Source organism: Dipodomys spectabilis, unplaced genomic scaffold, assembly GCF_019054845.1.
Source record: "Dipodomys spectabilis isolate Male_0828 unplaced genomic scaffold, ASM1905484v1 ptg000699l, whole genome shotgun sequence".
NCBI classification, from domain to species: domain Eukaryota; kingdom Metazoa; phylum Chordata; class Mammalia; order Rodentia; family Heteromyidae; genus Dipodomys; species Dipodomys spectabilis.
The window spans coordinates 1,121,614-1,149,107 of record NW_024871376.1 but is presented as its reverse complement, the minus strand read 5'-3'; the positions used below and the strand labels follow the sequence as shown (position 1 = coordinate 1,149,107).

The 27,494-nt window shown below is 49.5% G+C and overlaps 1 protein-coding gene across 1 annotated transcript in view; it reads left to right on the top strand.

Moving 5' to 3' along the window:
- Sh3pxd2b (SH3 and PX domains 2B) overlaps positions 1–27,494 on the top strand; it is a 68,529-nt gene that overhangs the window by 15,082 nt on the left and 25,953 nt on the right. The window contains exons 2-6 of the mRNA XM_042672353.1: positions 5,429–5,509; positions 12,455–12,530; positions 17,194–17,270; positions 25,706–25,797; positions 26,794–26,819. Coding sequence (XP_042528287.1) covers positions 5,429–5,509; positions 12,455–12,530; positions 17,194–17,270; positions 25,706–25,797; positions 26,794–26,819 — 352 coding nt within the window. The remainder of the gene's footprint in view (positions 1–5,428; positions 5,510–12,454; positions 12,531–17,193; positions 17,271–25,705; positions 25,798–26,793; positions 26,820–27,494) is intronic.

The window sequence follows — 27,494 nt, the reverse complement described above, 5'->3', positions numbered from 1 at the left end:
GGATGAGCCTACTTCCTTCCTGTCATCCTACCCAAGGATGAGCCTACTTCCTTCCTGTCATCTTACCCAAGGATGAGCCTGCTCCTTCCTGTCATCCTACCCAAGGATGAGCCTACTTCCTTCCTGTCATCCTACCCAAGGATGAGCCTGCCTCCTTCCTGGAAGGTAGTGAGGGTGAGACACAATGTTGAAACACACTCGGTGCATGGCGACACACAGTCAGCAAATTCCTGACATACGGAAATTTAATCTTAGCCTCACACCCACTTGGGCCTGCCTGGCTCTACTAGCCCCTACCATTGTGAGCCTTAGCAGCATTGCTGTCCAGAAGAAAGCCACATTTTCCAGCACTTCTGTGGTAAGGCTGCTGTAGGGTGCTGGGAAATTAGACAGGCTGCAGGCTCTTGCAGTTCCAGAAGGAGGCTGGAGGCACTGACCTACATAGGCCAGATGTTGGGCAGACAGCTGGAGAGTCAGCATACTAGAGCCAAGGGGCGGCCTCCATGAGGAGTGGTGGGGTCATGTTTCCTGTTAGTGCAGCCACAGGAGTGGAGTCAGCTGCCTCTGCGCCCTCCTCCCTCCCTGCTCCTCTGTCCATTCACCTTCCCTCCTCCCTCCTCCCTCCCTCCCTCCCCTCCTTCCCTCCTCCCTCCGTCCCTCCTTTCCTCCCCTCCTTCCTTCCCTCCTCCCTCCCTCCCTCCCCTCCTTCCTTCCCTCCTCCCTCTCTCCCTCCCTCCCTCCCCTCCTTCCTTCCCTCCTCCCTCTCTCCCTCCCTCCCTCCCCTCCTTCCTTCCCTCCTCCCTCTCTCCCTCCCTTCCCTCCTTCCTTCCCTCCTCCCTCCCTCCTTCACTCCCTCCCTTCCTCCCTATGTCCCTCCCTCCCTCCCTTCCCTCCTTCCTTCCCTTCCCTCCTTCCTTCCCTCCTTCCCTCTTCCCTCCCTCCTTCCCTCCCTCCTTCACTTCCTCCCTTCTTTTTCTTTCTCCCTCTCTCCTCTATTTCCCTCCCTCCCTCTTCCTCTTATTTCCTTCCTTCTCCTATATACCTCTTATCCTCTGAGAGTTTTTGCCCATCTACCTTAGACCTGCTGGCCAGAGCACATACTACCACGGGAGAGTTATGGAACGCAGCCTGTTATTTATAATCTTACTCTTAGGATCATCCAACTCAAGAACCCGCTTAAGGGGATCACATACACCTTTTAGCAATGGCCTGACACAGGGGTCTGGAGATCCCTGGACAGCCTCAGATAAATTCCCAAGAAAAGGAGTTCATCTGCATATTTTCAAATTATTATTTCTAATTTTATGAATTATTAAGTGTACATATTCCTGGAGTAGAGTGTGATGTTTCCATACATTGTGTTAGAAGCAAATCAGGTAGTTAGCAAAGCTGTCACCTTACTCATTTCTTTGTGGTAAGCATATTCTTTACCCAGGCAGTGCTGGCTCACACTTACAATCCTAGCTGCTCAGGAGGCTGAAATCTAAGGACTGCAGTTCAAAGCCAGCCTGGGAAGCACACTCTGAGACCCTTATCTTCGGTGGATCACCAGAAAGCTAGAAATAGAGCTGTGGCTCATGGCAGAGTGGTAGCTTTGTGGGGGGGCGGGTGGGGGGGAACCTCAAGGACAGTACCCAGGCCCTGAGTTCAAACCTTAGTACAGGCACCAAAGTAAAAATAAATACACGAAATACATAGAGGATGGTGAAGAGCACAATTTTCGCATAATGGACCCTAGAAACCTCCGTTGTCTGCCCAGAGCCCAAGCCATGTTTGCAGTCACTGCTGACAGTGGCCTTGCGGTACCACTGTCCCACAGCATCTAACCATTTGGCTTGCAGGCGGCTGGGTTGCACCCTCTGACACACAGAGATCCACTGTATCCATGTGCTGTGGAGACCAGGGTGGGGACCCAAATACCCACCCACTTGGGCCCGGCAGAAGCCCGGAGCATCTTGGAGGCCAGTTTGACATCTGGCGTAAGTTATTTCCAAGAGCTCAGCAGGTTTATGGTTCTCTGATCATGTCACAGTGCAGGAGGCTTCCAGGGGCATAGGGAGCTTGTGGGATATTTCAGACACGATCATGGAAAGGAGAAGAGTCCACAGCGGAGCATGTAACCCTAAGCCAGCCATTCTGTTTCCATTTGTGTGGAGTGGTTGAAGGAGCTCAGGGCCGCACCCCGCTGCCTCCCACGTGGCACGCAGGCACCACTAACCCACCAGAGTGCTGAGAGTGCACTCTCAAGCATCTGGGGGGAAATGGCTGCGGCCCCATTTGTGCCTTTTCTTTAGATGGTTCCTTCCGTCTCTTACTCATTTTCGGCCACCCACCAGCATCGTAGAGCCAGGGCTGAGCTTCTGACTTGAGTAATGTTGTGTGTGGTCCACTGAACTGCAAATAATCAAACATAGACTTGGGGAGAATGGCGAGGAGCCTCAGGAATAACCCTCGACACTGTTTTCCACACGCTTAAGTTCCCTGAGCTGTATATACCCAGTGCGGTGTTCTTCACATGGACTCATTTTTTTTATTTAAATTACTCTTAAAGAGAGACTTGGCTATCTACCGTAAATGGGTATTACTTGCTAGGAATAGAAGGAAATAAAATTCAAAGAAAAGGAAAATCACATTCCTCACAACTAATATGGCCTCTCCTGGGAGTATCCTTAAAAAGAATCCAAGAAACACAAGCTCCTATCTGGCCCAGCCTCCAAATATTACCACATGCTCCTGTGACCAGCGCATCAGCTGAGTCCTTGGCCAGCCTGGAAACCCCACCCAATGGGGCTGCAAGGCCGGGTGAGGCGGGAAGCCACTCAGCGACTCACAAATGGGATGGGTGGGGTGAAGTCGCCTGGTCCTCGTGTGTTCACGATGAGCACCCGGCAGGGCCAGGGTGGTCAGGGTGCTTCTGACGCCGAGCAGCAGCTTCTTCCCTCAGTGGTGCCTGCAGCAGAGGCCCGCTCGGGGGTCTCGGGCGGCACAAACCCTGCGGACATGGCCAGGCATGCCAGCGAAGGGTCTTGGCAGCCAGCTGCAGGGCCAGTAACAGCTCATCTCAAGGTCTGGGGGCCTTGAGAAGTGGCCTGGCTGCTCCTGGCTACCATTTAGCTCATTTTGGATCAGCCTCTCTTGTACTCTCCAAGGCATTTCAGCTTGATTCTGACTCCAGTCTTGGTCGGTGGCTGTTGTCCCCTGGCCCCTCCAGGCAGTAAAAGACTCAAGCACAGTGGCCTGGGCTCGGGCCTGCCGAGGGAGGTAAGGATTGTGCAACATTTAGAAACCATTTTCTCTGGAGCTCCAGCCATAGCAGATTCTATTCAGCATGTATTCTATTTCCAAAGAGTTAGAATAGCCTGTAAGGTAGAAAGAACTAGCATTCCTTAGGCTATTTCTCAGAAAACACAGAAGGTGTAAGAAGCCAAGGCCTTCTCCTGACTCACACAGGAAGCTCGGCACCACATCCCATCTGCTGACCACAGCTTGTTCCAAGCCTGAGAGAGACAGCACCCTGCCACCCCGACACTGAGCTTCCCTGTGCCATCAATCTATACCCAGTTGGGCTGGGAAGGTGGCTCAGTGGTAGAGCACTTGCCTTGCATGCCTGAGGCCCTGGGTTCGTTTCTCAGCACAACATAAGCAAAAAGAAAAAAGCCGGAAGTGTTGCTGTGGCTCAAGTGGTAGAGCACTAGCCTTGAGCTGAAGAGCTGAGGGACAGCGCCCAGGCCCAGAGTTCAGGCCCCACGACTGCACCCAAAAATTAAAAAAAAAAATCTATACCCAGAAAAGAAAAGAAAGTGCCCCAGTAACCCTGTCTTACAGTACTCCTAGGGAGTGACAGCCTTTTTTGACTTGGGACAGTTGGCCTTTGCACTGAAGTTTGAATGTTAGTATCTTAATATCTTCCTGAGCAAGTGACAATACTCCAGCCCTCTATTGTGGCGTGCAGCTCCCTGTCAGCTCTGCGATCATGAGCGAACCAACATGCTCTGTGGCGCATTATGTTGCTGAATGGAAAGCTGGATAGGTTCGGTGGAGTAAATGCATTTGGTGGAGTCTGCTTAGGATATTTTCAACTTGGAGGAGTTTATGAGGACAAACCCCATTGTAAGTCAAGAGACAGTGTTAAAGCATCTGAAAATGCAAGAAAACATGAAGGACAGATTTTTTTAAGTCCTCCATATTCCTATCAACCCAGAGTAAGCAAGAGTAAATACACAAGCATGCAAGTAAACATAAATACATGTGTGTACAGACACAGGGACAGGCCTGTATGCACATAGCACACATACACACAGACATAAACAAATACAGATACGCACAATTTATGCCATGCAGTTGATCCTTGTTTTCATCGACACTCTATTTGTAGGTGTATATACTTGTTGAGACCTGTCACCTGAGTTGGTGCCCTCCGCACTTTGGTGGGTGTTTTAACCATGGGAGCCTGCGGTCACCCACAGTTAAGGGGGGCAGCATGACATTTGGCCTTGACTCAGCTCTTATCCTCGAAGCAGGTGCCCTTTCCCAGCTCTGTGCGGGGCCACACTTCCTCGCGCCTGAGGCCATGTAAGTCCTGCAAGGGGTATTATATACACTAAGGAAGAAGAAGCTAAGGTTCAGAGACAGTAAGTAACTTGTCAAGCTAGTCACTGGCAGAGCTGACAGTCAAACCCAAGTCTTTCTTTCAACCTGTGTTCTCCAACAGTGCCAGGGACAAAAGACTTCCTCCCTCCCTTCCTTCCTTCGTTCCTTTCTCCTTTCCTCCCTTCTTCCCTTCCTCCTTCCCTTCCTTTGTCTTGTTCCCTTCCTTCGCTCCTTTCTTTTTTCCTGGTTTTAGGTGTCTCATGCTCTCTTTCTACTTGCTTTGCTGATAGGTGGTGGTCTGCCATTTGAGGATTGCCTACAGCCTGCTTTTTCCCAGTTATTGGGGAGGGAGTCTCACAGCTTTTCTACCCAGGATGGCTTCAAATTATGATTTTCCAGATCTCAGCCTTCTAAGTAGCTAGGATTAAAGGCTTAAAGACCCCTTTCTTAACTCCATTTTGTATATAGCAGAATACAACAAATGAATAATTGATAAAGAATGTAGATTTATTTCTTATAGTTCTAGAAGGTGGGAAATCTAAGATCAAAGGGCTTGCGTCATATAAGATCCTTTTGGTTACATAATCCTGAGCAAGGAACTAGAGGCGTGGTTCAAGTGATAGAGCACCAACTGTAAGCATTATCCATAGCACAAAGCAGACATGGCAGCAGGAGAGAAGATGAACAAGCAAATCCAATGACATGTTCCTCAGATAGTATTAAATCCATTCGTGGATCTCTAGATCTGATTACCTGATCACCTTTTGAGGATCTCCCCACATTCAACGCATAACAAACCCCTTGGCATTAATACCTGTCTCCTCGGTCTCTCCTGCAGGTCTATATCATCCGGGTCACATGGTCCAGTGGCTCCACGGAAGCCATTTACAGGCGCTATAGCAAGTTCTTTGACTTGCAGGTAAGGATTTGGGGTCTCTCATAAGCTTCCAGGTGGGAACGAGTTAAGTTTCAGAGTTGCTCTCCACTATCATAGTGAGTCTGGACCTTTTTTTATGTCCTAGACTTAAAAATGATGTCCCTTACTTTGGAAATAATACTGAATAATAATAAATAATGCTCTTTGTTTCTTTATGTTTTTGTAGTCAGTATTTTCCAAATAAGGGGAAAGTCCTCCCCCAAAATGGAGGGAGATCTGGAAGATGCTTCTGTATGGCCTTGGCATGCAACTTAGATGATTTTGTGCATTTGTTTTTGTTTTTGTTTTGTGCCAGTCCTGGGGCTTGAACTCAGGGCCTGGGCACTATCTCTGATCTTTTATACTCAAGATTAGTGCTCTATCACTTGAGCCACAGCTCTACTTCTGGCTTTTTGGTACTAAATTGGAGGTAAGAGTCTCATGGGTTTTCCTGCTTGGGCTACCATGACCCTCAGATCTTAGCCTCCTGAGTAGCTAGGATTACAGGTGTGAGCCACAGTGTGTTTTAGGCAGTAGTTGTGTTTGCTGGTGAGCCTCCTCACTGGCTCCTTTTCCTATCAGTATTCTCAGTCTCTCTGACTTGTTCTCTGACTAGCAAGGGGCACCTGATCTGTATCCCTGCAGCTGTGTGTGATTCTCTCTAGTGAAGTGTCTTCCCCAAGACTGCTATGGTTTGGATCTGCCCAAGACTGATACTAAAAGCTTGGTCACTAGCCTGTGGCACTGTCTGGCCTAGTTAGAGGAAGTTAGGTCACAGGATGTGACATTGGAGAGGATATGGAACCCACCCCCACAGTCCTTCCTCTTACTGCTTCCTGGCCACCATAAGCTAAGCAGGCGTGTGCCATCATACCCTACCTCCCTGCCATAATGCTCTCCCTCACCACAGGCCCCGAAACAGAGGAGCCAGGTTGACCATGATTCAAAATCTCTGACACTATGAGCTAAAATGAGCTTCTTCTCCACCAGATCACAGCCTCGATTATCTCTGGTATCTTGTCACACTGATGGGAAATTAACACAAAGGCTGAAGTACACAGTGCACGTCCAGTCAGTGTTCAGTGAATGAATGAACACTGCTGGTATCAGAGAGAAGAGTGTCAGCACAGTCACATGGGGGTAAAATAGCAGCTTCATCTCAAGAAGCAGCTCAGAGCAGTATGAAGAGTCAAGGTCCCTGAACATATGCAGGACAACGCTCCTTAGGAAGTGTCTGCCTCAGAGACAAGAGGAACACGCTCAGTTTTCTTAAGTGTTCCCCAAGGGTCCATGCCACCTCTCAGGCCCCTACCGGTCTGTCTTGAGACAGACATCTCCTTCGATCTGTGTATCAGTCTGGTCACTTTTGTTGGGAGTGACCAAATCAACTCAGACTTGCTTCAGTACATAGGGAGCTGGTGTAACTGAATGTGAAGGTTTTCAGGTCACCTGACCTTACTTCTATATCAGTGCTTCTGCGATGTTGGCTTTACCCTCGGATCCCACATGATTATAAAAAAGGGTTTTGACAACTCTGGGCTCACTCGTCACAGAAAAGAGTAATACTTCTCAGAGTTACAGAAAGCACGTTGTGTGTCACAGACTCATCTCTGGCAGTTTGGCAGGCTTTCCTTGTCTGTGTTCTATCCCTAGCCTCAAAGGTGGACTGAGGTAGGGAGAGAAGTTGACAAGTTTTTTTTGTTTTGTTTTGTTGCCCCTCCTGGGGCTTGAACTCAGGGCCTAGGCACTGACTCAGAGCTTCTTTTACTCAAGGCTAGCACTGAGCCACATTCCCAGCTCCACTTGGCAGGTTCTAACAGAGACCTGGGTGATGTTGACCACAGGTTGGGTGTGTAGGCACAGTCTTCTGAAACTGACAAATAAAAACCTTGTAAGGGCCCATATTCCATTGTGGCAGATGGAGAGATAATAACGTGCTCCTAGACATTTTTTGCAGTGTTTTTGAAACATTGTCAAATGCCTATGACAGACTTATTGCATAAGCAGGTGAGATAGCAACTGCCTAATTATTTAACGTATAATAAACTCGTTTGTGGCATTTGGTGTTCAACAGCATGCACTCAAGTAAATGGCATCACATACAGATGAACATTTCTGATGATATGCTACAAATGTGAACTGAGTATAAATGAATAAAGAACCTAGATGCACAGGGTGCTCAGGAGCTGGGAACAGAGTGCTGCTACTCAGTGTAGAGAGCTCACCTACGCTGCACAAGGGCCTGGGTTCAATCACCAGCACTAAAAGGCAGAAATTGCTGATGAGTCAAGGAATTAGTAAAGATGCTAAGCTACCATCTAAAATGGAGATGGCAGGGAGAAACAGTGTGGCTAGGGAAGAGGCAAACTCTCGAGGAAGGGAAGGGACGTTGCCCACTGTAATGCCCGGAGTCCTCTAGATCCCTGAGCAAGAGCCCTTGTCCCATGTGAGAATGACCAGCAGTACCAGGGCCACCCTAGCCCCAGACCCAGACCAGGGTCAAGATGCACATGCCTTACAGCAGGTCTTCAGATTCTGGAGACATGTTAGATAACCACGATTGGTGGTTGGCTAACCCAGTGTTCTAGGCAATGAGCATAATCATAGGGAGGGCTGCCTTAGTTGAATGTGTACAGGCCTTTTGCCTGACACCTCCAAGAAGGAGCCGCAGCTTGATGTCACATCTGTTTCTGAGCCTGGGTTTCTCCATCTGAATATCAGGAAAGAGTTAAATCAGGTACTCTGGATTCAGTGTATCGGCTGTCACTTGCACTTCACAGGTGTGGCTCAACCCCCCCCCCCCCCCCCCCCCCGTGACATCCTTTGGCAATACTTTTATTTGACCACATCTTCTTGACCCAAAGCCAACTCCCTCTACTCTCCTGTTCTGAGTCACTTTATTTCTACCAGAATTTTTTTTTTTTTTGGGTCCGGTCGTGGGGCCCGAACTCTGGGCCTGGGCATTGTCCCTCAGCTCTTCAGCCCAAGGCTAGCGCTCTACCACTTGAGCCACAGTGTCACTTCCGGCTTTTTTTCTTTTTGCTTATGTGGTGCTAAGGAATAGAACCCAGGGCCCCATGCATGCAAGGCAAGCGCTCTACCACTGAGCCACCTTCCCAGCCCCTCTACCAGAATTTAAAAGTAAGGTTTTCTTCCCAGCTCAGCGTAACTGGCAGCAATCAAGTGTTTGCTGCAACACAATTGGCTGCCTCTGGTGTCTGTCCCATGATGACATTGTCAAAGGCAGGACTCTGGCCAGCTTTCAAGAGGCCCAGCTGGGTGTGCAGAGAGGAGAAGTTATGGGATCTCACAGGGTCCAGCTCATGCTGGGAAAGGCTCTTCCTTCCCCAAATCCACCCAGCAGGCAACTAGAGAAAGTGAGGCAGGGCTGCTCTTGCCCAGCTGTTCCAAGGCCAGGTCAGGAAGCCAGCCAGTAGGAATATAGTGCCCTGATACCATCTGGCTCTGTGATCCCACAGCCCCCCCTCCCCCAATCTGGTTTGTAGCCTTTTTTTGACCCTGAAGTCACTGGCTTGCAGAGCGTAGAGAAAACCAAGACTTGCTTGGTGGAGGAGCAGCTTAGCCAGTGTGGGGCCTCTCGCAGGAGGTCTGGGAGTGGGCTGCCCCTCCTGATGTGTGGCCTAGGCGCACCCTAAACCCCTTGGCAGAGCCATCACTGACACAGGAGAGGACGTAGAACTAACTAGCCAGCCCTTCTGAAGCACTGAATGGAGGCCTCATCCTCTAAATGTGCAGATGGGTAACTCATTTAACCCTTACAGCAAACTGACCAAGTCACAGGGGTAAAGAGACTTAGGCCAAGAGAGGTTCACTCGTTTACCTGCAGTGACCAGCGTGTGCGGGTCAGAGCTCGTGGACAGCGCCAGCATCTGTGCACCACGGTGCTCGCCATGGCCTTGCTCTCTAGCTGCTATTTCACAAGGTTGCCAGGGTTAGAGCTGATGATCCAAAAGAGGCAAATCCACAGAGACAAACGGGTGAGTAGCTGCCAAGGCTGAGGGAGGGGACAATGGAGGGCTCTTGATGTTTTGGGGGTGATGGAAATATCCTAGAATTAGACTGTCGCTATGATTGCACGTGAACAATGTGAATATTGTAAAAACCTCTGGATTGTAGGTTGCAAGTGGGTAAAATTACTGGTATATGAGGTAAATCCTGATTCTTTTTTTTCTGAGAAGAGGGGACCTGGGCTGTCAGACCCGAGTGGATGCCAGCAGCTTGGATTGCTGATGAGTGTGTGGCCCGGGGGCTGCCTGGAGCTGGCATAAAGGCCAAAGGAGGATGTGGCACCGGTTTAGGAAGGTCCTGGGCTTTGGAATCAGACAGCTGGGATTTGATCCAAGTCTTGTCATTTACTGGCCATGATATCTTGTTTTTTAGGTACAGATGACAGAAGCGCAGTCAAGATGGTATTTATTTGAAAAACACCTTCACTGTCTAAATGTGCCTGAGGAGGTCACAGGTCTTTGGCTTTGGATGTGACTGGGCCCAGGAGCCCCACATAGAAGACCTGGTTTTCTCCACTCTGTGTAGATGGCTGTGGCAGCAGTTACAGCACCAGGCTGCATCCAGCACACTAGTATAGGACTTCAGAAAAAAATAACTGAACCTCAGAGTGTTAGGCAACAGTACTGTCAACTCATGTTGTGTCATTAGCCAGGCTGCTTAAAGCCAAAGGACAATAAATACGGTTCGCTTCCTGTGGGTGTGTCTGGACACGAGTGGTCGGTCCCCAGACCACTTCCTAGAAGTCCCTGTGGGTGACAGAAAACCGTAAGAGCGCCCACTGGTTGGGCAGTATATCTAGGCAGAGGAAACAGTCTTCATAGAGGCCCTTTGAAGGAGATGGGGCATGGCCCAAGCTGCCATGGAGGAGGAGATATTCATTCAATAGCAAATTGATCCCCGCAATGAGGATCACCTCTGACTTTCTGTTCTGACTTACTTGTCCTTGGATAGTTGTTCACGCTGGGACATAAGGGTGAGCTAGAGCCCTGGCTTAGAAAAGGGACCTAAGTTGCACCAGTGGCTCACACCTGTAATCTTAGCCACCCAAGAGTCTGAGATTTAGGATTGCAGTTTGAAGCCAGTCCTGGCAGGAAAGTCTGGGATGGTCTTATCTGCAGTTAGCCACCAAAACGCTGGAAGCAGAGCTGTGGCTCAAATAGTAGAGCTTTAAACTTGAGTGAAAAAGCTAAGAGATGGCGTCCAGTCACTGAGTTCAGTTTCCATGACTGGCATGCATGCGTAGGCACACACACCACACAAACAATAGGAACCTAATGTGAAGCCCCCTCCTTTATTACAGAGGCCAGGCAGATCCCTGCCCCGGCAGTCACTCAGTCTGATTGAGCTACCTTTCCTGCCTTAGGCTTAGACTGCACTGGAGAGTCTATGGGAAAGTGTCAGAGGAGCTAGCAGGACACTGGAAGTGACTAGAATGCCCACAGAGCTGAAAGCAACACATCATGGAAAATTGCTTTCATGTGTAGTAAGAATATCAGCAAGCATTTTGCCAAATAATCAGCCATTAAATGTGCCAAGCACTTGATTTAAATGCCATTTCTTTTAGTCCTTATTTATCAAGCATGTGGTCAGTATTATGTCCACTTCACAGACAGGAACTTGAAGTTCCAAGAGATAGTCGCATACCCAGAAGGCAGGGGCAAGATGGGAGGTGCGGCTAAGTGTGAAAGCTATACTCCCACCCTACCACCTCTCTGCTCAGTTTGCCTTTCGATTAGCCCATGCAGAAGTGTGCCTATCCTCCTTGAGGCCTGGCAACACTGGCCTCTTCCTAAGGCCATTTGTTTCCTACCAAGAGGCAGCAGAGTCTGTCCTGCAGAAGGCAAGTTTCCAAACAGGCCTCAGACCTATGAGGATCCCCTTTATATTGTGTCGTTACTCAACAGCCAGAGCATCTTGTATCTTGTGTCTCTGGTGGGCATGAAGGTTGTTTAGTGGCTCTTGACACTCACACTAGCACTCTAGCAGGAAGAGAAGCCAATGCTTGGAGTGTGGCTAGTCCCCAAGGCAGCAGAAAATGAAGAACAGTGAGCCTTGTGCCAGTCATGCGTGCACATGTCACTGGGAACAGGCCCACGTCACAGGGTGCTCAGAAGCACCAGAAATGTGCTTACCACACCCATGTTGTAACCTATGAAGTTAATGTCACAACTTGTTATCATGTGGCAGCCTTCGAGATGAGACCCTGAAAGGTTTTGCTGCTCCCTCAGAACCATAGAGGGTAAGCAGCAGGTGCTTGTGGGTTTGAGCACTGACTTCACATTGCTTCCTTATTATGTAAGAGCTGCATTTATGGTGCCCCCATTATTCCCCTACTTCTGACCAACCTACTTTCCTTCTCTGGTCCCTTCTGCAGCATCTTGTAATCATCAGTCTGTGTTTCAGACTCTTCTTGGGGCGATGAGCCTTTTCATGGCCAAGCCCTTGCGTCCAGTACAGAGCCAGTTACCCATCGGTCTACAGAACAAACCTACAGCCTTCTGAGTCGATTATGGGAGTGGATTATGATATGGTGGCATCGACTTAATCGGATGAGAAGAGTCTTGGTGGTTTGTTTCTAAGCATGCCTGTCAATTCTCAGCAAACAGGATGACCTGCCAGTCATAGTAGTCCTAAGCCTGTTGCTCACATCTCAAGTCCCATATCCAAAACCTCCAGGAAACTAGGAACGATCTCTTGCAACTCAGCCATCTCAGTCTGGGAGATACAAATGTAAAGAATCCATAGGTATCCGAGAGACAGCTGGTATCTCCTTCCTTATCACTTCAAGTAAAAGTTCTGAAGAGCTGGGTTAAGTGAACCTTTTACATATCCATCTCCTTAATTCATATAAGTCTTTTAACTGTCAGCAATACATTCCTATTCTGAGAGCTTCTTGTATGTTGTGTTCTTCCGCCTTAGATGCAGATGTTGGACAAATTTCCCATGGAAGGGGGACAGAAGGACCCCAAGCAGCGGATCATACCCTTTCTGCCAGGTGAGCGCAGTGTGCACAGTCGGACTGGGGCTCCGGGACTTCGGAACGGCTCCCAGATCTGCAGAACAGGCTTGGCTTTGAGTGCATCCTCCCCTCCCTCCCTCCCTCCCTCCCTCCCTCCCCTCATTCCCTCCCTCCCTCCCCTCCTTCCCTCCCTCCTCTCCTCCCCTCCTCCCCTCCCTCCCTCCCTCCCTCCCCTCATTCCCTCCCTCCCTCCCTCCCTTCCCTCCCTCCCCTCCTCCCCTCCTTCCCTCCCTCCCTCCCTCCCCTCCTTCCCTCCCTCCCCTCCCCTCCCCTCCCTCCCTCCCTCCCTCTCTCCCCTCCTTCCCTCCCTCCCTCCCCTCCTTCCCTCCCTCCCTCCCTCCCCTCCTCCCCTCCCTCCCTCCCTCCCTCCTCCCCTCCCTCCCTCCCTCCCTCCCTCCCTCCCTTCCTCCTTCCCTCCCTTCCTCCCGTCGTGGGGCTTGAACTCTGGGCCTGGGCGCTGTCCCTCAGCTCAAGGCCAGCGCTCTACCGCTTGAGCCACAGCGCCACTTCCGGTTTTGCACTGGTTCATTGGAGATCAGAGTCTCTCGGGCTCTCCTGCCCGGGCTGGCTTTGAACGCATCCGCAGATCTCGGCCTCCCGAGCAGCTGGGGTGGCGGCGTGGCCCGGGCCGGCTCTCGTGCTGTTTTTACACACGCAGCACTCGGACAGCATTCTAAACCACGGTATTTGCAGCTGAAAGCGCTGTGTAGGTGTTTTCTCTTCTCAGACTAGAGAACCGTCTCAGATCATACCAGGCCCCGGAGCCCTCTCCAGTACGGGCCGCAGCACCCTCGGGCAGCTTTAGCGGTGGCCGAATGGGTGAATCCTTTAAGAGCTCACATTTTCAGTATCTCCTTGGAAAAGCAATGTTTTTCCTGCCAGAGGAGGCCCCACATGCGCGCTTCGGTGGCTGTGCGGGTGAGGGCCGCGGAGCGCGCGCTTCAGTGGCTGTGCGGGTGAGGGCCGCGGAGCGCGCGCTTCGGTGGCTGCGCGTGAGGGCCGCGGAGCATGCGCGCTTCAGTGGCTGCGCGTGAGGGCCGCGGAGCGTGCGCTTCAGTTGCTGCGCGTGAGGGCCGCGGAGCGCGCGCGCTTCGGTGGCTGCGCGTGAGGGCCGCGGAGCGCGCGCGCTTCAGTGGCTGCGGGTGAGGGCCACGGAGCATGCGCACTTCGGTGGCTGCGGGTGAGGGCGGCGGAGCATGCGTGCTTCAGTGGCTGTGCGGGTGAGGGCCGCGGAGCGCGCGCGCTTCAGTGGCTGAGCGGGTGAGGGCTGCGGAGCGCGCGCTTCAGTGGCTGAGCGGGTGAGGGCCGCGGAGCGCGCGCGCTTCGGTGGCTGTGCGGGTGAGGGCCGCGGAGCGCGCGCTTCGGTGGCTGAGCGGGTGAGGGCCGCGGAGCGTGCGCGCTTCAGTGGCTGAGCGGGTGAGGGCCGCGGAGCGCGCGCTTCAGTGGCTGTGCGGGTGAGGGCCGCGGAGTGCGCGCTTCGGTGGCTGAGCGGGTGAGGGCCGCGGAGCGCGCGCTTCGGTGGCTGAGCGGGTGAGGGCCGCGGAGCATGCGCGCTTCAGTGGCTGAGCGGGTGAGGGCCGCGGAGCGCGCGCTTCAGTGGCTGTGCGGGTGAGGGCCGCGGAGCGCGCGCTTCAGTGGCTGTGCGGGTGAGGGCCGCGGAGCGCGCGCTTCGGTGGCTGAGCGCGTGAGGGCCGCGGAGCGCGCGCTTCGGTGGCTGCGGGTGAGGGCCGCGGAGCGCGCGCTTCGGTGGCTGAGCGGGTGAGGGCCGCGGAGCGTGCGCGCTTCAGTGGCTGCGGGTGAGGGCCGCGGAGCGCGCGCTTCGGTGGCTGTGCGGGTGAGGGCCGCGGAGCGTGCGCTTCAGTGGCTGTGCGGGTGAGGGCCGCGGAGCGCGCGCGCTTCAGTAGCTGAGCGGGTGAGGGCCGCGGAGCGCGCGCTTCGGTGGCTGCGCGTGAGGGCCGCGGAGCGCGCGCTTCAGTGGCTGCGGGTGAGGGCCGCGGAGCGCGCGCTTCGGTGGCTGTGCGGGTGAGGGCCGCGGAGCGCGCGCGCTTCGGTGGCTGCGCGTGAGGGCCGCGGAGCGTGCGCTTTGCAGTCACACGTTCAGCGGTGCCGTGTGCCCCTTCTGCAGCTCGGTTTGTACATCTGTGAAATGGGCCGTGACTGCTGGTTCACAAGGTCTAACCCCCGGCTGAGTAGATTCTCAGCAGAGGCAGCATCTGGGCTCCTGGGAAGCCTCGGGGGCCCTTCTTCGTCTCCATGTTGGAGCCATCCCTACAGGATGAAGAACGTAAGCGATCCTCAGGTTAACCTGGCTCTCTGTAGAACTCTATGGTTTGCTCTTGTTGGAAGAAAAGAGAACAGGAGGTTACAGCGCTTTTTCTGGAGGGAAGGCAATCCAGCCCTGGAAAACCTTCCCAGGACAGAACTTGAGCCGACCCCCCCCCCCCCCAGACGCTGAGAGCCTTTGTGGTTACGTCATGGTTTCCCACCCGTAATTAATGAAGATGCTGTTCTGGGGACTTGGCGCTTTGTCCCTGCTCGGGGCGCGCTCAGAGCTGGCAGGGACCCTTGCACTGTCCGAGCCTTTCCGAGTCCACCTCGGCTCCTTCCCTGGGCAGAGGGCAGGAAGCAGGTCCCTTCTCCCTCATCTGTCTCTCTCCAGCAGGACAAAGGCTAGTCTTATGTCAGCCCAGGCCGGAGGAGGGGATCCGCCCATATAACTTTCCATCCCAGCAGGAGCTGAGGAGGCCAACTTGGCAGGGGCTAAGGCTAGAAAAATAAGAACTACAGTTTGGCCTTCTTCCACAGTGGAAAACAAAAGTCAGCCCCTTCCCACCATGGCTGCTCTCTCCTCTGAACACCCTTTCTTTGCCAGGATGGCGGCAGGCTTGCCCTCTTTCTTTTTTTTTAATAAGTTTTCTATTGTGAGAATACTGTTCAGAGGAGGGGTTACAGTTCATGAGCAAGGTAATGAGTACATTTCTTATCAAGCATTGTTGTCTCCTCCTTTGTTTTTCCCCTACCATCCCTGCCCTCCCATCTCCACGATTACACTCTCCCCACCCCCTGCCTAAATTGTAAAGTTCATTTTTCAACATAGCATCTTGTACATCTCATTGTTGCTATGGGCCCAACTGGATCCCTATTTAAACAATTTGTTTTTTCCCTTCCCCTCCCCAAATTTTACCAATATCAAATACAGTGAAAATAGGAGTTATGCCATGGGGGAGGGACATACAAAGCAACAAAAAAAATCATGTGGTACCTTATAAATACATTAGAAATAATAGCAAGAAAGAAAAAAACCACTTGTGTCCTTATCTTGGGGTTCATTTTGCTTAGCATCATCTCATCTGACCTTTTCTGCTTGTCTCAGACATATACTAGTTATTGCAGATAAGGAAACCATGGGACCTGTGTTTCTTTCTTAAGACTCAAATAGAAGCAAACACCAGGGCCACTGCTCACACGCACTCCACACTTCTCCGCTGAACACAGCTCAGCCCTGCTGGAGAGGGCAGGAAACCGTCTGGAGGCTGAGCTTTAGGAGTGCGGGGAAGGAATTCCTGTGCTCTTTTTTGTTGTTTTGTTTTTAATTTTTAAATTGTTATTTAAAAGGTGGTATACAGAGGAGTTACAGTTACTAACTACCCAAGATGCCAGCAGAACCCTTCCATGCCAGAGACTCCCAGCACTAACAGGGAGGTGCCCACCGCAGCTGTGTCCACTGATGGAGAGAAGAAAAGTCTATGATCAGAAGGGTCTCTGATCGTTACCTCTGGGGAAAAACAGGCTATGAGCACATACTGTTTCCCATACCATTTGTGAGCCTTTCTCATTCTAAATGGCATGTTGTTCTGATTCTAGAGGCAAAAACTGTTGATAGTGGACACTTTAAAGAAAAGTGAAGAAGAAAGTAAAAGTTCCCTGTCTTCTATCCCTCAGAAGACAAATACTTTGAATCCTATGAAGCATTGTCTTCTGGGTTTTTCTTTCCCAACAAGCATAAGTGAATCTAAAAGGCAAAGAGCTTAGATATCTGGGAGAACCTGAGATGGAAGAAGGTGATTGAAGAAGGGGGAAGGAAAGAGACTGAGCTGTTGGGTGAGGGCAGATCTGAGCACTCAGTCCGAGCCCAAGTGCTGGACGGGGCTCAGACCACCAGGTCTCTTCTCCTTTCGCCAGGTAGCGACCCTTCCTTCTGCAGGCCACTTTCAGCATCCCATGCCACATCAGACTCCCTCACTGAAAGCTGAGCATGGGACAAGTGCTCTATGTTTTCATCTATAGCTAAGAGGTTGACCGCACGTGAGGCAGAGAATGGTGGTCACCAGGGCTCGGAAGGGAGAAGAGTGGGAGGATGGGTCACAAGTAGGAGGTACAGCTAATAGAGAGGATTTTGAATGTTCCAAGCACAAGGAAATAAGAGTCTGTGGGCAAGCCAGCCACCCTGATCTGATTTTTCAATCACATAAATTAAAATGTCACATGATACTTTCCCAAAGTGTACAGGTATGTGTGAATTAAACATAGGTTTTGAACTTTCTGGTGCCGCTTAGGTCTATCCCAAGAGAACCAGTCCACAGCCTCCCCAGTTTCTGCTGCCAGCGATCTTATCCTCATTGCCTGCTCTCATCCGCAGGTAAAATCCTCTTTCGACGGAGCCATATCCGGGATGTGGCAGTCAAACGCCTGATACCGATTGATGAATACTGTAAGGTAAGGTACACTTTAAGATAAGGATGGAGGGGCTGGGAAGCTCAGTGGTAGAGTGCTTGCCTTGCATGCCTGAGGCCCTGGGTTTGATTCCTCAGCACCACATAAGCAAAAAGAAAAAAGCCAGAAGTGGCGCTGTGGCTCAAGTGGTAGAGCGCTAGCCTTGAGCTGAAGAGCTGAGGGACAGCCCCCAGGCCCAGAGTTCAGGCCCCACAACCGGACCCAAAAAAGAAAAAAAAAAAAGATAAGGATGGAAAATGTCCCATTGTCTTTCTGTTTTGTGTTATTTTCTGGCTTCAAGATGCTCATTGTGGGGAAAAAATGTATACAGTTGCAAGAAATGTAAAGAAATTCATAGAAGACAACCATCCATGATCTGTCAACCCAGAAGAGCAATGACAAGGGTTTTACAAGTGTCCTTGTCACCCTTCCTCTCTGAGAAACTACATTGTGATAAGACCATCCTGTATGTGTTCTTTTGTTGCTCTTTCTGTTACTGTTGTGGCATAAGAATCCGCCATGATATTCATGCTACAAAGAAATCCTCTTGCCAGGTACCAGTGGCTCATACCTGCAATCCTAGCTATTCAGGAGGCTAAGATCTGAGGATAGCAGTTGGAAGCCAGCCTAGACATAAAAGTCCAGGAGACTCTTATCTCTTCACTGAAAAAGGCAGCAAAACACATGGCCCTGAGATTAGGCCCCAACACCGACACAACAACAACAACAAATCATCTTGACAGTTGGAGACATGGCTCAAGTGGTAAAGTGCCAGTCTATGAGCAAGAAATCCTCTAAAGTGCACTTTTAATGGCCATAATACTCCCTCAAGTATGATGTTCCAGAAGTCATTCAGCAAATCCCTGTTTATGGCCAGCTGACCTCCCACCTTGCCTGTGTTCCGGAACAGCAGGGGCCTGCCATTTGGTTTGATTTGATTAAGCCATGGTCATGAAGGAAGCATGTTTTATTTTGTTTAGCATTTTTTGTCTTTAGCATTTTCATCTGAAGTAGCAAATTTAAAGAATGAGAATAGCGAAGAGATACCCTACCACAGTTCCCTGTTTTACTGAAGGGTCTAGCTAATGTCAGCACCCAAGGAAAAGATATCCAGACTGAAAAGGAAGAAGTGCAATTGCTTTATCAGATGGGGGAGGCCAGGTACAGTGGCTCACACCAAGATCCTTGCTACTCAGGAAGTGTAAATCAGGAGGGTCACAGTTCAAGGCTAGCCCAGGCAAAAAATTGTCAAGACCCCCACCTCAACGAATAGAAGTTGGTATGGTGGCTCACACCTTTTTCCTAGCTATGCATGAATCATACATGGACAGATTATGAATGAGACCCAATTCAAAAGTAACTAAAGTAAAAATTAAAATGCATGAAAAAGTACATGCACACAAAGACTTGAAAACAAATGTGTACAACCTGTATGCATAGCAGAAACATGATGTTAAATGAAAGGAGGAGAGGGAGCCCACACAAAGTTAAAATAAACAACATTGGAAAGTTTGGGAGTTAATCTCAGACATTTTACACCTCAGTACTCACTTAAACCTCTCTAGAAAATGTAAGAAGTCTACAGTCACTAGTAGCTCACATCTGTAATCCTAGCTACTTAAGAGATTGAGGTCCGAGGGTCATGGTTTGAAGCCAGGCTTGGCCAGGAAAGTCTGTAAGACTCTTATCCAATTAACCACCAAAACGCCAGAGATGAATGGAAGTGTCTCAATTGGTAGAATGCTAGCTAGACTTGAGTAAAAAAGCTCAGGATAGCACCCAGACCCTGACTTTAAGCCCCAGGATCAGTGCATGTGCGCATAACACACACACACACACACACACACACACACACACACACGTGCATACACACAAGTATTTGGCCATGTAATTTTAACCCCTCTGTATGATACTTTCACAATTAAAAAAAAAAAGACGTATTTGGGTGTGCATCCTAGAACAAAACTGTAGTTTGGATATGGTCTGAGCATGTTCCCTGAAGTTGTATGCCTGAATGACCCCCGTGTGGTGCGTTGGAGTCTGTGAGAGGTGGGAACTGGTACAAGATAACCAGGTCGTGGGCATTACCCATGGAATGGGTTCATGCTGATCCTAAAGACAGTTGGCTCTCTCAAGAGCAGGTTGTTGCAAAGCAATACCACCCAATGCTCTTGGCCCCTTCTGGAGGTTTCTTTTCTATTTCTCCACAATGATGTGATGTAGCCAGGATACTTTTAACAAGATGTCAGCATCATTCTCTTTGGACCCTTCTAAATCATGACCCAAATAAATCTCTTTGCTCTATGAAGTACTTTAAATATTTTTCATATAGGAATAGAAAATAGGCTGATAATAAGCAGAAGGACTCAGATTCTTCTCTCTCCTAAGTAAAAGAGTAGGGTAGTAGGCAGAGATAACTATTCAGACATAAGGATATTACCACTGCCTTTGTCTATTTCCAAACCTCTAAAGCCTGGTCTTCCTGTTCTAGAGATACATTCTTTGTTCCAGGCCCTGTTGACCCGAACTTTGGATCCTTAAAGTCCTGCCGGTACCTTCTCCTCAGCAGCTATCCCACAGCCCACATTACCCTTTCCTGGTTCCACCCCTGCCTCCTGACTTTCTCCAGGCAAACTTTACTTATACCAGGCTCCTATCCTCTGTACACTGACTTTGCAAAGACAGTTTTAAATCTTGCAGCTGCCAGCAGCTGTCTGCTTCTGGAATGATACAAAAGCCATGATTTCATCTGGAAAAAACACAGGGAAGAAACTGCTTGTTAGATAAGCCACATGGCAGTTACCACCCCTGGCTGTTAGTGACTCATAAGAAACAGTCACTGTTTTACAATGTTGGCTGGCTAGATTTCCTGGGCTCACATTTTAGGGACCTGCCTCCCGAGGGGGATTATACAGTCTTTTATGTCACATGATCCGCAGTTTTATAGAGATATAGAATATTCCTTAACATTGAGATACCTGTTACTGACAAATAGCTTTTTTGATTGGCAATTATTACAGTTAGCTTATTTTTTAAAAGTAGAAATTGCTGGGTGCCGGTGGCTCATGCCTGTAATCCTAGCTACTCAGGAGGCTGACATCTGAAGATCATGGTTCAAAGCCAGCCTGGGCAGGAAAGTCTATGAGATTCTTATCTCCAAATAACCACCAGAAAACTGGAAGTGGTGCCGTGGCTCAAGTGGTAGAGCGCTAGCCTTGTGCTGAAGAGCTGAGGGACAGTGCCCAGGCCCAGAATTCAAGCCCCATGACCAACCAAAAAAAAGTAGAAATCGATCATTTCCAATAGGTATAGACAGACAAGTGCTACCAAACCTGGTGTATATTACAATGATAAACTTTGTACTCTACTAGCTCTATAAATTTTCAGTAACTAACACAGCATGGTGTTGGCACAAGGACAGACAGACCTTAATCCATTCTTCCCTCTGGACTTACATAGCCCCCACAGGCCCTCTGTCCCAATACTGCTAGAATGGCAGTCACATTTCAATATGAGTATTGGAGAAAGAAACAATATCCAATTCGTACCACAGGCCTGCACCTGCCAAGATCTTTTTTTTTTTTTTGGTCGGTTGTGGGGCTTGAACTCTGGGCCTGGGCGCTGTCTCTCAGCTCTTCAGCTCAAGGCAAGCACTCTACCACTTGAGCCACAGCACCACTTCTGGTTTTCTGGTGGTTTATTGGAGATAGGAGTCTCACGGACTTTCCGTGCCCGGGCTGGTTTTGAACCGCAATCTTCAGATCTCAGCCTCCTGAGTAGCTAGGATGACAGGTGTGATCCACAGGCGCCCAGCCTGCTAAGATCTTTGTTCCCAAGGAGGGAATTTCACATCTTGACTACCCATCATTGAGGTTTAACTCTAACACAGACATGCATGTGTGGGTATGTATGCCAGGTGCTGTGTGTTTAAGAAAACCATATGTACTATAATAGCAGTGTTTATCAGACTCCAGATAGTGGAGACCTCCTCCCAGAGTTTTGTTATTTGTCACTACCTGAATGTTAATGTTTTCTTTAACTGGCTTTTTAAGCTTGTTAAAGATAACATTTTTGGGGTCCGTGTGTGTGTGTGTGTGTGTGTGTGTGTGTGAAAGGCAAAATTTACTTCTGTGAGGAAGGGTGTCCCATTGGCAAACGGGCACCAAAAATAACATGTTTTAGGGGAAAAGAACTATATTTCAGTCGTAATAGAAATCTTGTTTCATGAAAGGGACAAAATGCAATGAAACAACAACAGGAAAATGGTTTAAATACAGCAAGCTGCTGTGCTTGCTCCTTTGAGGATCAACAGAGCCAGGCCCTGCTCTCAGGAAGCAAGTTAGAAACCCGTTACCTCATGAAGACATTCTTCCTAAAGTGAAAGAGGATTTGAAGATAACAGAGGAAAATGAACTTTCTCCCAAGACACTGTGAGTTACCAGAATCGTCTCGCCACATTTAAAGCCTTGTAATACTGCCATTAGTGCATCCAGTACTAAGAGCTAAAGGAGCTGGTGTTTGTCGATCAGCTGATACAGGATTTAAAGAAAACCTTGTAGCCATTTCTTCACTCTGTAACATAGACCTCTGAGAAACATGGTGTTTCCATTTTACAGATGAGCAGACTGAGGCTCACAGATGTGGAGCTTGTTCAGAATCACGTAGCAAGGAAGGAAGGAACAGAGCCAACTGGTTCTGTCTGGCCTTATATCAATACTTTAAGCTAGCAGGACTTGCTGTCCAAAGGGCCAGAATCCCTTCTGCAATGGATCTGAGTTCAGCTAGATCTGTTTGTGTGGTACTTGGCACTACTGACCAATCCCAAGACAGTCCTGGGGTGTTCCAAAGGCAGAATCGTCTCTCAGGCCAGGCTTGTTCCCTTTGGAATGGAGGCAACTTGAGAGAATGCAGCACTGCCTTTTAGGTGGAACGTATCTTATGGTTTGAGGCTTAGGTTTGGCCTTTGCCTGTAGCAGTGGCCTAAGCTAGGAAGAGAAGTTGGCATTGTGGGGAGGTTTCCAGTGAGCTTTCCTTCCCTGGCCGGTCTGGAGCCTTTTTCCTCTTCATCAAGGAGGATGCCTGTCCCTCAAGAGGAAGACCACCCTCCAGCGGCTCATGGCCCTTATGTCCCCACTGTCTTCTGCAGGGCCCCGTGACTAGGTCCAGACCTCTGCCTCACATTAATGTATCCAGCCAACACCTTCTGACCTGATGTCCAGGGTTTGCCCAGCACTGTGTAGGGAGAGAGGAAGAGAAGCTACTGCCATTCCGACTTCGATGGAGATTTGAATCAGCCTATGTTGGCTCTCTAGTCCAAGTTACCTATCACAGCCTCCCATTTCCCCACCTCCAAAACAGGCCAGCACTTGCAGAATTCCTTGAAGAGACACATATAATGCCACTTAGGAGTCATTGAGTGATGAACCAAGGTCAAGGAGCATTGTTACTGAGTTCTGGGGAGGGCTTTGCATACCAAGCAGCTATGGCCACCTCCTTCGTGACATGGTTGGAGATACAAGAGCTGTAGGATTCAGAAGAAAGAGAGACCCACAGGAGGCTCAAGACAATGGCTTGTCCTGGGAGAAGAACGGCCACTCACTGTCCAAAACCAAAAAAAAAAAAAAAAGAATCAGATGAAAGGTGGGAAAGACAGTGCCCACCCTCTCCTGCTGCTGCTCTGCCTCAGCCCAGCCCAGCCCAGTCCTGAGAACTGACAAGGGACAGAAGCCACTGCCTAGCTAAAACATAGAACACCAACGACCCCTGTGGCTCAACACCCTGCAGAGCCAAGGACGACCGACCTCTGGAACCGTCCTCCCACCTACCCGGGTGCCATTCCTTGCAGCCTTCCACAGAGGGAAGGGGTCTGTCTGTCCTAAGGGGAGAGCCTCGCTCACAGTGTGCAAGGGCTTGGACATGACCAAGTACCATGCATGTGCAGAGCCTCAGGTCTGACCCCTAGCACTTCCCACTCCCCCCAAAGCAAGTAGAGGCCATGGATGGACAAATGGATGAACAGAATATGGTCCATACGTACAATGGTATGTATTTCCACCTGAATAAAGAAATTCTGACACTGCTACAACACAGATAACCCTTGAAAATGGTAAAAGATTTTATGTAGACACAAAGGGACAAATACTATATGATTCCACTTAGACAGGAAGTTCATAAGGACAGAAAGAAGACTGATGGGCCAGAGAATGTAGTGTTTGATTGAAACAGAATTTCTGTTCTGTGAGATGAAAAGACCTCTAGGATAGACGGTCACCCAAAATTGGGATGTATTAATACCACTGAACTGCACGCTGGAAAATGTCTAAAGAGGTAATATATAGAGAGGGGGGGAGAGGGAGAGGAAGAGGGGGAAGGGAATAATATATATGGCCATAAACCCTCTAAAAGGTGCAACATTAGAAGCCTCTAGTCAGCTTTCTACTGGTCTTCCCAAGGCCAGTGTTCCTCCAGGATTGATGCAACATCTGGGGTTGAATGTCAGATCAGTTTTAAGGTAGTTAGCTATCAGACAGAAAGTACAAAGCATATCTCCTCCCCCCAGACTCAGGCCCGGCATAACAAGAAAACAGGACATGTGAGAAAGTAGCAGGTCCTGATAGGGCTGGCTTATGGCCTGTGCTAGTGAAGTAATGTACTCTTGCTGTGTTGGTAAAGAAAGGTGGACCTGAAAAGGCTTTACGACACTCAGATCACAGTTCCCACCTTCCAGGCCTAGGACCCAGTGGGGCTTAAGTAGATATTTGTAAAATGGAGTGGTTTAGCCACATCTTAGTTTAAAATCCTTTAATGACCAGGATGTACTCTGTACTTCTCTTGGATTTGGCACAGAAACTAATGCAGTGCTGGGCACAAAGAAAATGCCTGTTAAGCCATTGAATGAATACCTTTTGTAGATAAAAGGGTTCCACGAATTTGTACTTGCACCTGTGCCTTCTCCCTGTATTCCCAGGCCAGCCTGTTGGCAGACACAGTGTTAGCACCTTGCGACCCAGCTGATGGCCGCAGGCCAGCTTACCCTGGAACTAGTTAGTAGGCAACTAGGACACCAACCCCTCATTAACCTCCATCAAAGCTATCCATCAGTGTCTTCACTGTGACGCTTCAGATGCTGCATGCATGTGTGCGTGTGGTAGGAACAACCTGAATGTTCACCATTCGAAACCAGTCACCTAAACTAGGACACATCTGTGCTGTGGACACCCAGTATCCAGTATCATTCTACTGGGGACGAAATGGTGAAGAGAGAAAAACAAAGGTGGAGAGTGAACAGTTTCTAAGTGTAAATGTATGAAGACAACGAGAGAGTTATTCTGAACTCCTGAAATATCATAGTGAAACCCCACTACAAACTAAAAGAAATGAGGAGGGAGGGAGGTAGAGGAGAGGGCAGGAGGGGGGACGGGGAGGAGGGGGAATGGCGAGGGGGAGGAGGGGGAGAAGCCAGTCTGACCAGCAGAACTGGAGAAGGCTAATGAAGAGGATAGATGAGGGTGGATTTGGTTGATGTAGTTTATTTGCATGATGACAATGGAACAGTGAAATACAACAGTGAAAGCAGAACACAATACAACTAATGTGTGCTATTAAAAAAAAAAAAAAAAGATAGCTGGGTGCTGGTGGCTCAAGCCTGTAATACTACTATTCAGAACACAGTTCAAAGCCAGCCCAAGTAGGGGGTCCAGGAGACTCTTATCTTTCCAGTTAACAAGTAGAAAGCCAGAAGTGAGGGTGTGGCTCAAATGGTAGAGCACTGACATTGAGCAAAACAATCTAAGGGACAATTCCCAGGCCCTTCCCCCTTACTAGCATCCAAAAAATTATGAAACTATGTGAAGTTAGTGAAAACGTCACTTTACAAAATGACATTGTATAGTTTCGTCTGATTCATACATATGTGTACATGCATCTTCAGCATGTGTGTGTGTGTGTGTGTGCTAGAAACCATGACATCAGCTTTACCTGGGGGCATTGTTAGCCATGCACACCTGCAGGCCCCTTATAGACCTTTGGAATTGGAAACTCTGGGCTCTGGCCCTATCTGTGTTTTTGTTTGTTTGTTTGTTTGGGTGTATTTTGGGCTTGAGCTCTGGGCCTGAACACTATCCCTGAGCTTCTTTTGCTCAAGGCTAAGGCTCTACCACTCAAGGAGCCACAGCTCCACTTCTGGCTATTTTGGGGGGTAGTTTATTGGAGATAAGAGTCTCACTTACTTTACTGCCCAGTCTGGCTTTTGAACCCTGATCCTCAGATCTCAGCCTCCTGAGTAGCTAGGATTACAGGCGTGAGCCACTGGTACCTGGACATATCTGTGTTTTATCAAGCCACCTGTGACTCTGATGTCTGCCTGAGTTTGAGTAACACTGGTTGTGGCATCTTTGATGCCTTTCCTTCCCTTGGACTTACCCATTTCGCTTTTCCAGGCCCTGATTCAGCTGCCTCCGTATATTTCTCAGTGTGATGAGGTGCTGCAGTTCTTTGAGACAAGGCCTGAGGACCTGAATCCCCCCAAAGAGTAAGTTTCTCTGTGGACTTCCCCAGATGGAACCCTTACCATCCTCCCTCCTTCCAGTCCAGCCAGATTCACAAGGAGCTAGAATCAAGCAGGGTACCTTTAAAGAATAACTTCTGTACACCTAGAGTCACTTCCCTGTCTTTAAGAAAAGGAAAGACGGAAGGAAGGACAGAACGGCAAGGAAGCAAGGAAGGAAGGAAAAAAGGACGGAAGCAAGGAAGGAAGGAAAAAAGGACTGGTTGGTGAGGGCCTTTGGGTAACTCTCAAGCCACAGCTAGAAGTCTCAGTTGAGCTCCACTTGTTGGTTTGAGGGTGATGAAACTTCAAAGACGACCACCAAGGGGTTGACAAACTCAAGTTAAGGCTTGAAGTGGGGACTGTGGGGTCAATCCTGGCCAGTGAGTAGGTGAGGACATGGTGGCATCTGGCTGCTGACACTCAGAATGCCCTCTCAACCTCTTAGGGTGTCAAGCTCCCTGCTTCCACCTGAAGGCACTGTGAAACCCTTATACCTGATGGGTATAACCCAGACCTGAAAATCAGATTATACATTTCTCCAGAGAAGAAGCACAAATGACCAGTAAACATAACAAAAGATGCTCATCTTATTTGCCACAGGAAATACGAATCCAGACAAAGATTCCACAGATTTGCACATTAGAATGGCCACCATCAAATGGTCAAGGATATAGAGAAATTAAAACTTCATATGTTTTCATGGCAACATAAGATGGTACCCCTACTGTGGAAAAGTCGGGGAGTACCACAAGAAGTTAAAGTTTGGGGCTGGGAATGATCGCCAGTGTGCTGGAGCACTTACCAGGTTAAGAGAAAATTAAGAGGAAGCTTTTCTAAGAAGGCTAGATCCCTGGGGTAGGCTTGAATTTCATTCAACTCACTGACAAAGTCGTTGGATGACATGTTTCCTAATGGAAGACTTGTGTCAGTTCATAGCAAGACTCATTGCTTTCTCTTGTACCCTTCTTTCCTGTATAGAGAGCACACTGGAAAAAAGAAATCTGGTAAGTATATTTTCCATTTTCTTCATTTCAGTGTTCTGAATATTCTTACTCTGCATCTGCCCTATGCCAGGTGCTAGGTTCCACCCTGGAGACTCAATAATGTGGATGGATGGATAGATGGATGGGTGGGTGGATGGGGGTGGATGGATGGATGGATGGATGGATGGGTGGGTTGATGGATGGGTGGGTGGATGGGGGTGGATGGATGGATGGATGGATGGATGGATGGATGGATGGATGGACGGGTGGGTGGATGGATGGATGGACAGACGGACGGATGGATGGAGGGATGGATGGATGGACGGATGGATGGATGGACGGATGGATGGATGGATGGGTGGGTGGGTGGGTGGGTGAATGGACGGGTGGATGGATGGGTGAGTGGGTGGGTGGGTGGGTAGAAGGATGGATGGGTGGATGGATGGGTGAGTGGGTGGGTGGGTAGAAGGATGGATGGATGGGTGGATGGATGGGTGAGTGGGTGGGTGGGTAGAAGGATGGATGGGTGGATGGATGGATGGGTGGGTGGATGGGTGGATAGATGGATGGATGGATGGGTGGATGGATGGATGGGTGGATGGGTAGGTGGGTAGGTAGACAGCCTTAGCATTGGTCCCGCCTCTGTGGCTCCTTCAGGGAGCCAGGTTATAATTAATGTGCTTCATCCATTGCCAT